This window comes from Mercurialis annua, linkage group LG5 (genome assembly GCF_937616625.2).
Source record: "Mercurialis annua linkage group LG5, ddMerAnnu1.2, whole genome shotgun sequence".
NCBI lineage: Eukaryota > Viridiplantae > Streptophyta > Magnoliopsida > Malpighiales > Euphorbiaceae > Mercurialis > Mercurialis annua.
In genome coordinates, this window is record NC_065574.1 from 5,102,087 (window position 1) to 5,112,425 (window position 10,339).

The 10,339-nt window shown below is 35.5% G+C and overlaps 2 protein-coding genes across 2 annotated transcripts; one reads left to right on the top strand and one right to left on the bottom strand.

The window, feature by feature from the left end:
• The first annotated feature begins 269 nt into the window (after positions 1-269).
• Positions 270-3,459, top strand: LOC126680521 (26S proteasome regulatory subunit 7). The gene is made up of 10 exons (XM_050375654.2): positions 270-416; positions 636-717; positions 984-1,075; positions 1,162-1,239; positions 1,473-1,534; positions 1,712-1,856; positions 1,971-2,189; positions 2,294-2,475; positions 2,827-3,002; positions 3,139-3,459. Exons 1-10 carry the CDS (start codon positions 327-329, stop codon positions 3,294-3,296), a joined length of 1,284 nt encoding a protein of 427 aa, XP_050231611.1. The 5' UTR covers positions 270-326; the 3' UTR covers positions 3,297-3,459.
• Positions 3,460-3,531: 72 nt separating this feature from the next.
• Positions 3,532-9,722, bottom strand: LOC126680520 (protein STRUBBELIG-RECEPTOR FAMILY 6). The gene is made up of 16 exons (XM_050375653.1): positions 9,455-9,722; positions 8,355-8,487; positions 8,181-8,252; positions 8,030-8,095; positions 7,869-7,940; positions 7,706-7,777; positions 7,282-7,353; positions 7,126-7,191; positions 6,958-7,020; positions 6,560-6,858; positions 5,801-6,084; positions 5,236-5,507; positions 4,804-4,936; positions 4,443-4,579; positions 4,176-4,332; positions 3,532-4,007 (listed from the first exon to the last, which is right to left on the bottom strand). Exons 1-16 carry the CDS (start codon positions 9,543-9,545, stop codon positions 3,858-3,860), a joined length of 2,139 nt encoding a protein of 712 aa, XP_050231610.1. The 5' UTR covers positions 9,546-9,722; the 3' UTR covers positions 3,532-3,857.
• Positions 9,723-10,339: the final 617 nt, after the last annotated feature.

The window sequence follows — 10,339 nt, forward strand, 5'->3', positions numbered from 1 at the left end:
TAACGTCCACATCAATATTTTTTAACAAAAATTTATTCAATATATCAAATAAAATAAAAAAAAGTCAGTGTCTGATATTTTTAAAATTAAATTTTATGTTAACATTGCAAAACACGTTAAAATTCCTAATTTTAGTAAGTTAAATAAGTGTTGTTTATTCCAAAAACAAATTGGGCTTTTTGTATAGAGATTTGACCAAAACTGGGCTTAAAGGATCGAACGAGACCAGCCCATTAAACTCTGTTTTCTTCAACATTCTACAGTAGAGTAGTAATACACAAACAAAAACCGGTACTCTGTTCTGTTCATCTCTCAAGAAACTAAAAATGGCGGCAGCCGATCAAGATGATCTCTTAAAGGACGAGAAAAATCCACCTCCTCTTGACGAAGACGACATCGCTCTTCTCAAAACTTATGTAAAATTTCGAAACCCTAATTTAATCTTCTTTTCTTGTTCTATAAGTTAGCTGTTGTTGGTTCTAAATTGTTAGGGTTTTATCTTCTAACTGAAGATTTAAATAAAAGATTATTAGCTTTGTAGTTAACTCAGTGGTATTTCAGTGATTAGGTGAAGTGTTCTGTTCTAACTTTTTATATTAAAATTTTTTGTGATTCTTTTTTGTGGTGTGGTGCAGGGATTAGGGCCATACTCCACTAGCATTAAGAAGGCTGAGAAGGAAATTAAGGAAATGGCTAAAAAAGTTAATGACTTGTGTGGTATTTATCATATTTTCTTAGTTTTTCTACTTGTTTTTATTAGTTTGTTCTTCTTTTGTTCTTAGAATTGCATTTTTAGCATGTAATGCTGACTGCTAATTAGTAAGTTTTAAGAAGCATTTCTGAGACCTTTAAAATAACTTTCAAAATTGCATATTTGATGTGATCAATAGTCTTGGTGATTTTGCTTATCTGTGCTTACATGGTTCCTTGTCGATACTTGAAGGCTATTTGTAATATTTTGCTTTTCTAACCCATTGTAAAAGGTATTAAGGAGTCCGACACGGGCTTAGCTGCGCCAAGCCAGTGGGATCTAGTTTCTGACAAGCAAATGATGCAGGAGGAGCAACCTCTGCAGGTGTATATTTTAGCAAAGGAGATTCAGTTTGTAGTTTCATAACTTTCAATATGTGTTTCTAGAACGCTAATTTGTTCCGTCTTCAGGTGGCAAGATGTACAAAAATAATAAGCCCAAACACTGAAGATGCCAAATATGTAATAAATGTCAAACAAATTGCAAAGGTATAACTGTAATCTTTAAGGCGTGCCTTTTAAGTAAACTGTGGTTGTGCACTTGGAGGAGGTGGGATGGTATGCTTACCCCTCTTCCCCTATATGCACACGCTGGGATACTCATGTGTTAGGCTTGTATTTATCGCGAGTTTCATTGGTATTTATTACAGAAACAAGCTTCTTAGAGGTTTTTGACGCATGCTTATTGGTATCCAATGTTGCTTTTGTTATCTGAATTGTAGTTTGTTGTGGGGCTGGGCGACAAGGTTTCCCCAACTGATATAGAAGAAGGAATGCGTGTTGGGTAAGTTCTCTCTACTATTTTCTTAAGAAGAATCAGACTGTACTTGAGACGATATGTTACTTCCGGTATAGAGGCATCGTTTGATGTTTAACCATGATTTTTTTCTCTTCGTTCCTAGTTGACCAAACATTCATGCAGTAAATTGTCCAGTGTCTAAATATTGTCTCTCTGTTGCAGAGTTGATCGCAATAAGTATCAGATACAGATTCCTTTACCTCCAAAAATTGATCCAAGTGTGACCATGATGACAGTGGAAGAGAAACCAGATGTGACATATAATGATGTGGGTGGATGCAAGGAGCAGATTGATAAGATGCGAGAAGTATGAAAAGCTCCCTTTATTCAGTTGTTTATTGGGAAATAATTTCAGTTTCATATTATTATTTGACTAGATATATCTACTGCATGTGCACTCATAATTATGAACTCATCACAGGTTGTTGAATTGCCCATGCTTCACCCTGAGAAATTTGTGAAGCTCGGTATTGATCCTCCTAAAGGTGTTCTCTGCTATGGTCCACCTGGAACTGGTAAAACACTTTTAGCCAGAGCTGTGGCTAATAGAACTGATGCTTGTTTCATTCGAGTTATTGGGAGTGAGCTTGTCCAGAAATATGTCGGAGAGGGAGCTAGGATGGTTCGTGAATTATTTCAGGTCAACAAATGCTGCACACTTGGTGGTTTATGTTCTTTCTATCATTCTTATTATAGTTACATGTTGTTTCCTTGTTACCTTAATAAAAATGTTATCTTTTGCAGATGGCACGTTCGAAAAAGGCTTGCATTGTATTTTTTGACGAGATTGATGCCATTGGTGGTGCACGTTTTGATGATGGTGTTGGTGGAGATAATGAGGTCCAGCGCACAATGCTTGAAATTGTGAATCAGCTTGATGGATTTGATGCCCGTGGAAACATTAAAGTTCTTATGGCCACAAACAGGTTAAATTTGATAGCCCCGTGACTTGCTTTTATATTGGAACTAGGTGTAAGCCGTTGCTTTTTTAAAGTGCCTTCCTCTTTCTGTGACCAGCATGTGCAACGGAGTAAATATTTTTCTTTGCTTTGTTATGTATGCATTTGTTTTTGATGCATGCATCTGTCTGGCTCTTCGTTTTGTTCTTGATTCTGAAACCTTATGGTCTGTGTATGTATATAACCCCTAAACAGCTAAACCTTAAACCCTAAACCATGTATCAGTGTCCTTGGCTTGTCTGTATTAATAGTTTGAGTGGTTTCAGGAACTATTATAATGTTGTACATATTTGATTCTTAAGAATTTATTATTTTCAGGCCGGATACTCTAGATCCAGCACTATTGCGTCCTGGACGATTAGATCGTAAGGTTGAGTTTGGCCTTCCAGACTTGGAAAGCAGAACACAGATTTTTAAGATCCATACACGAACAATGAATTGTGAGAGGGATGTCCGATTTGAGCTTTTGGCTCGGCTTTGCCCGAATTCAACCGGTAAGTAATTATGATTTCCCTTGGCTTTCTATGTCATTTTAATTGGATTAATCAAATGACACATCTACTTGATTGCTGCTGATGTGTTTAAAACTGAGTTTTTTGTTTATTTGTCTGATTAATACTTCCCTTTCAGGAGCCGACATCAGGAGTGTGTGCACGGAAGCCGGAATGTATGCAATTCGTGCCCGAAGGAAGACAGTAACAGAAAAGGACTTCCTGGATGCAGTAAACAAAGTAATTAAAGGCTACCAGAAGTTCAGTGCAACACCAAAATACATGGTCTACAATTAAACAAATCCTTCTTCTCACTGTGTAATAGAAATTCAGCACTTCTTGCAAGTCCATGAGAATCTTGTGTTCCAAGGTTGACAGCCCGTATGCTCTTTTATTGTTTTTCTCACCTCTGTATAACGGATATCATCGTTCTAATCAAATGCCTTGGGGGGTTTATTTATTTAGTCTCTTTATTATTTATATATGTTAAAGAGTTAATTGCAAATTAATTATAAACTATAACACGAGTATATTAAAAATTCAATAACATCATTGACAAAATAATCACATTCTGAAACTTCTATTCCCAGTTTACATTTACAAATAAGATGTTTCAATCCCTTAGCCGCAAGATGAAATATAAGAGCGATATGGAGTGAATCAAACTGAATTGGGATGTCTTCAGATGATTAACAGCATAAAAAAATAGCTCAACATACAAATATTTAACATGCTTCCTACTTCTATTTTGTTCCCAACAAAGATTAAACAAAAATCTGTCTTCAATAAACATAAAAATAAATGTGAAAGAAAATGAGGGACCATTTGATGGGCTGTATATTACAATAGGCATGGATTTTACATGTAGTCATGTGCATCTGTATTTTCAGCTTGTCGGGATGCTCCTGGTTCATTTCCAACTGTTCTCTTGCTCATGTTAGCTCGCTGCACTAACCGAACCAATGCCTGAACCACTTCTGACATTGGCGGTCGGAACTCTGGCTCCGGCTGTTGCAATAAAAGTGGAAATAAGCATCAAAACCACTTGTCGTTAAAAGTTACCATACGCATTTCTCAACCTTCTAAATGATACAAGGGAATCCTAAATTTGCTTAGGCACGCCAACTGCTCAGTAGAATACGTAAAACAAAGGGGAAAAGGGTACTCATATGTTACCTGGACACACAGAGCAATAACGTCAGCAAACCGAGAGAGAGATTTGACAGGGTAGAGTCCTTTGAGAGCCGGATCGACCATTTTAGACAGAGCATCAATATCATGGAGCTGAGGTGTAGCCCATCCAACCACAGACTGCTCAGATCTTGGTCTCGAGCTGTAAAATTGTACACATATCAGGACCGAGAACTAAACAAATTTCTTTCTTGCATATATAATGAGATAATAAATGATTAATTCTTGATAAACTAAGTTGTTGAATTTCACCTGTCAAATGGTTTACGCCCAGTGAGAAGCTCTAACATGACAACTCCAAAACCGTAAACATCACTCTTGAGAGTATATTGACCGGACATGGCTACCTCAGGTGCACCATATCCAGATCCTGCATTATTGTTCAATGCCTGCATATGTGGCGAAAAGAATAATTTTCAGTGAATGCATCTACGCTGGTTATTAGTTTATGATATTGAAACCAAACGAATTCCTGGAAAAGGTCAGCCATACGAATTTCATCTTTCATGCAAAAGAACCCATTCCAGAAATTGTAATCAATCTGATTTCTTCCAGTAAATTAAATTAGGAACATGCAAAGATTATCACTGAAGCTTCTAAATTTTAGATTCACCTGCTCAGCATTAGGGAGAAAGCTAGCCAGGCCAGAGTCTGAAAGGTGAGGATTGAGCTCTGCGTCCAGTAATATGTTTCCTGACTTGATATTTTTATGAATAATAGATGGTGAGCATACTTCATGCATGTACCTGAAAGATCACTTCATTCAGTTCCGGGAAGGCCATCGAAGCATTCATAAATATCATACAGAAGCGACTTTATTTTTATAAGGATCAACTTAGCCAAATTTCAACCCTGCCCAATACCTATAGAGTGCTATTTTAATTATATATGTAGATGCTACAAGCCATATTCCCCCAAGACTATCCATGAGCAAAAGAAAAAAGAGGGCAATATATTAATATTTCCTTGTGCAGCTCGATTTTTAGCAGCAAGGAAAACTCAAAAGTCAAAAATCAAGGGCTGTTTTGGTCATGTATGAACTTACTCCAACGCACGAGCAGTCCCCAAAGCTATTTTGACACGAGTATTCCATATCAAAGGCTTGCTGTCTTCATCTGACAGATGCAAGAAATCATGCAACGACCCATTTTTATGATACTCATAGACCAGCAGGTGCTGTCCATGCTCTGAACAATAACCCATAAGTTCTGTCACATTCGGGTGATGCAACTTGGAGATTTTTGAAACCATCTCCAGAAAATCATTAGACATGTCACTCGAAAGAGTGGATGAATCTATTTTCTTCACGGCAAAGACCTGCAGTATTATAAGAAACGAAAGGAAAATAAGTCACAATAAGGCTCCTAAAATGTAGATGCCTTGATGATAAACTAAAATGGGAAAAAAACAGCAACCAGACTAATATCAGAAGGGTGAAAAGGGTTATTAATGAGCACAACTATGAACTTAACAGGAAATCTGACACAAATACACTGTTATCATATACGTTATCGACATGACCACAGATTTATCCCACAACAATTTTTCAGTAGAAACTATTTTTCCACACTGAAACGTAAATGTGAATTTAACTTGTGAGAAAATCATACCTTCCCATCATCAAATTGAGCTTGATAAACACGTCCAAAAGACCCCTCACCAAGAAGACGGTCAACACTGAAGCTGCCTGTAGCTATCTGCAGGTCTGCTATTGAGTATGATGTGACATCTGTTGGAACTGTAACAGTCTTTTTCTTAACAACATGAATTGCTGAAAAATCATCATCATCAAATGATTTATGGCGATCAACAGGCGGTGGTCTAAGATTAAAGGAGACTGAGGAATCAAATGTCTTAGTGGTGACTGCGGTGGGAGGTTGTACGGCTTTCATTTCTGAAACACAGTTCAATGCATGAGAAAACATAAATGTCAAAATATGATAAGCCGAAAAAATCCAAGCAATTCTTAAATCAAGAAGTTACTAGCAAGGACATAATAAAAAGCAGTGTACATGATAAATTCAAAGTTCAAAGTATGAGTAAATTTCACAACATAATTTTCAGAAAATTTTATTCAATGCCTTGACCGATTCCCATCTCTTCTTAATGCAAGACGCTCATATATACAGCAACATTTTATTATCTTTTAGTTTCATTAATGAATCTAACAGGCTAATGGTATCTCCTTAGCAATAAGATTTACCATTCATTAAAAAACACATGTTAAACCCATTTTCTAGCATTTCATATAAAGTTTGTTGTGGACTCTGGTAATTCCATTATCAACACTACACGATAAAAACTGAAGCAAATCTTTCAGGTGATGCAAAGTGCTAAACTAAGTAATAGATATAGAAAACATGGGTTACCTTGTACTTCATTTGATGCAAGAGGAGCAAATGGCTGATCAAGCTTTTCTATATCAGAAGACGACTTTTTGGATCTTTTCTTAATAATAAAAAATGCAATTATTCCCCCAACAACTAACAGGGATATAATTATTCCAGCTATGGCACCGCCACTTATTCCTGATTTTTTGCTGCCATTACCATCACTCTCAGATGGGCTGTTACTACCTCCAGGTTTACGACCTGGGTTTCTGTGAGCCGGAGGCGTACCGGGTGGAGGAGGGGGTGCAGGCCCTGAGTTCCAGTTGTTACCATCCGTCCTATGAGAAAGATTGCCATTTACTTTGGATAAAATATTTTTCATCAAGAAAAGCGTACTAGTAGAAATGTCAACTAATGATAATCAAAGAAATGCTTACTGTGGATGGATATCCTTCAACTGTGGAGGGATCCAACCAGTAAACTGATTATTTGCAATATTCCTGGCAAACATAAACATGCATTTCATGAAGAGCCGTAAAATGCTTCAAGTATGAGAAGTGATAATATAATGCGCCAACTAAATTTGACTGATGTTGGCTACTCACAGATTTTTAAGAGGAAGATCAGCAAGGACATCTACAGTGCCTGTTAACCGGTTGTTTTGCAAAAACCTGTGAATTGATAAAATAGATATGTTAAAAATGAGGAGCTAATATACAATGTACTATAATTAGGGGGAAAGGGAAAATTTTGAAACTTACAATGTCGTGATGCTTGAAAGGTTTCTAAAACTCCAAGGTAGGTTACCGGGAAGTTGGTTGAAGGAAAGATCCCTGCACAAGTAATAGAATAAGTTGATAGCTTTAGTCATTCAATTATATAAAACTAGCTTGATATTTTTAGACATACTGTGCTACTCATAAAAACCAAAATGTGCAACTTCCAACAATGTCATAACCCAAATGCTACACAAGTATGCAAAACCAGGAATAAAATAACCAAAGATATTGCAAAAAAACCAAGGAAAGGTAGTAATGAAATTCCTGAAGTTATCAACACACCATAACTTCTCAAGGGCATCAATACAAAATGATATTGAATAAATAATACTTTAAACTCTAGGACAAAGTAACGGAAGGAAGTCATAAATAGTTTTTAGCTGGTGAGGTGTTGAGTAGGTCTTACAGTGTGGAGAGGAAAGACAGCTTCGCGAACATGTCACTTAATTGATTCTGAAGCTGATTGTGAGCAACATTTCTGCTCCCCAAAGTACAAAGAATAGAAAAAAAAATGTATCAGGTCAAAACTTTCAATTGATATCAGATAATGAATCACTGAAGGTACTCACAAATAAGTAAGCTTCGTCATCGAAGAAAAGTCATAAGGAATATCCCCATTAAGTTGATTATTAGCAAAATTTCTACATACAAAAGAGCAAATGGATAAATCATCAAAACACAATCAAGGGAGAAAAAGAGGAAAAAAAATTTGCAAAATGTTGATTCATACATCCGTGTCAAGTTTCGAGAAAGTCCATAAGGTATACCACCTGCAAAATTATTATTACTCAAATCCCTGCAGAATGTTGACCAGGTCAGTATCTCATTGTAATGCATACATACTAAATACACAAGATGTTACATAAGAATATTGATCTCACAAGTTTGTTAATACTGGCAAACTGGTAAACTGATAGCCTATTGATCCAGAAAGTGAAAGACCGGATAGTTTACTGAGCCAAAAGAGAGAGCAGCAGAAAATATTAGGTTCAAAGGTTCAATTCTTATGTCGTAGTAACATGCCATATAGCATTTTAATTTTCATAGAAGGTTACATTTCAGTAACTCGTGTGCCCGTGCAAGTAACACCTTTCCAGGACTCTCCACATGGATCACCACCATTTCCTGTCCATTTTGTTAGCTGACCTGGTGAACCAAAGCTGTTGAACATGTTTCTTAAAGCAGCCGCTGCAATCAAGAAGTTACACATACAATGAATAAATGATATGATGCTGAAAGATTCATCAACCTTTTTCTAATCCAAGGAAAAATTAAAATTATGTTATCATAACTTCACAAATATTGATATAACGAGCAACTCAAATGCTAACATAAATGGTAAAAGACAACAAGTCAGCAATTAGTTCATTTCATGATAGTCAATAATTAGTCCAAGCATATGGTGATTGATCAACTTTCGAGCATATTGGAATAATCCAAAGCATGTTATACAAGCAATAGTGTGAGAAATACTCTGCAGTAACAATAGCTTCAATTACAATCTGAATTATAAAGCTAGCCATTGCTCCTCGGAATTGCATAGATTACAGTTCCGCTAAACTGCGAAAAGGTAGCATTTATGCGAGATACAAGCTTCCACTATTCAAACTGCGAAAAGATTCCATCTACAATGTCTATTCTGGTTAGGAAGACCGACATACAAGCCGATTAGGGGAATATCTAAATTTTTTTCTCTCAATTAAATTTCCCCCTTTCTTCATCATGAACTTTTATACATTTCATCTCCCTAACTTCAAATTTAAAGACTAAACACCCATTAGTATTACAAACACGAAAGTCCCTTAATTTTTTCTGGGTACAAAGAAATACCAATAAATATTCAATCTTGATAACTTGGAACTCCAAATTCCATTAACTAAAACAAGAAAAAATATAACTTTTCTCAGCCAAGAACTGATCTTTACATCTCGGCACTTACAGCAGAATAAACACTTTACACTCAGATTCTCAAGAATAAAAATAAGAATAAAGTATGAAAATCTGAAAATGCATCAAACAAAAACCATCTTTTTTCAGCAAAACAGTAAACAAGAAGCTAAAACAAAAAGATCAGCACATGCAAATCTATCAATAAGATAGATTCTCATATGAAAATAAGAACAAATATAGTAAAAAAGTCAGTAGAAAAACTAACCATCATTTGGATCTGTGTCACCATTAATACAACCCAGAATGCAGATTAACACAGTAATCAAAACCACCTCATTTTTTCTCCAAATCTCCATTATCACCACCCTTCTCCAAGGAGCCTCACCTCACCCACACACAGCACCAGTTCACAAACCAAGACAAGTTCTTGGCTTTATTGCCTAAAAGACCCTTTTCTTTTTATTTATATATTTGATTTGTTTATTATATTTGAAGAAATGATTTTTTGTTATTTTCTTTGATTATTATATGTCATTAGCCATACCCTTTTTTTTTTTTCTAGTCTACAAGTGAAGCTGGCAAGCACGATTTGCTAGAAGAATCCAAAGCCATAGATTATTAGATTATTCTTTTAACTATTTTAATTTTGTTACAGACACAGACAAATTTTTGTTTTTGTTTTTACATTCACCCATAAAACAAAGAACCAGAGCAGGATAAATGTGAAAGACACAGATCTCTATTTTATTCCCTTAAATAAATTAATAGCAGTAACAGTACAGCCTCAGGAAAATTTCCCACTGTGAAAATTAAACTAAATCGAATAATCAAACCGAATTACCGTAAAGATAAATTGCTATTCGGTTTGGTTTGGTTTCATATTATAAGAAAAAATAAACATAAAAAATTCAACTAAGTAGTATGAATCGAATCGACCCATGAAAGTCCACCGAAACTAATAATTCATTTTGGTTTGGTTTGAAAAAGTTTATTTGATTTGATTAAAAATTACTTATATGCTGATAATTTGTTTTAAGATACTTTAGTGAAGTTGATACTGTGACTAATGACTATGAATAGGCCTATAATTACTAATTAGCATTCAAAATAGTTTTTCCATTGACTGAATGCAAGTACAAAATTCTTCCGC

What these genes read in the sequence shown, in the direction of transcription:
- LOC126680521 (XM_050375654.2), top strand. Translation starts at nt 327, where the DNA reads ATGGCGGCAGCCGATCAAGATGATCTCTTAAAGGACGAGAAAAATCCA. An exon ending in AGATTGATAAGATGCGAGAA is followed by an intron (nt 1,857 to 1,970) that starts GTATGAAAAGCT and finishes AACTCATCACAG; the next exon opens with GTTGTTGAATTGCCCATGCT. An exon ending in TGGTTCGTGAATTATTTCAG is followed by an intron (nt 2,190 to 2,293) that starts GTCAACAAATGC and finishes TATCTTTTGCAG; the next exon opens with ATGGCACGTTCGAAAAAGGC.
- LOC126680520 (XM_050375653.1), bottom strand. Translation starts at nt 9,545, where the DNA reads ATGGAGATTTGGAGAAAAAATGAGGTGGTTTTGATTACTGTGTTAATC. An exon ending in TTGCCAGTATTAACAAACTT is followed by an intron (nt 8,096 to 8,180) that starts GTGAGATCAATA and finishes AACATTCTGCAG; the next exon opens with GGATTTGAGTAATAATAATT. An exon ending in TTGAAGGATATCCATCCACA is followed by an intron (nt 6,859 to 6,957) that starts GTAAGCATTTCT and finishes TCTTTCTCATAG; the next exon opens with GACGGATGGTAACAACTGGA.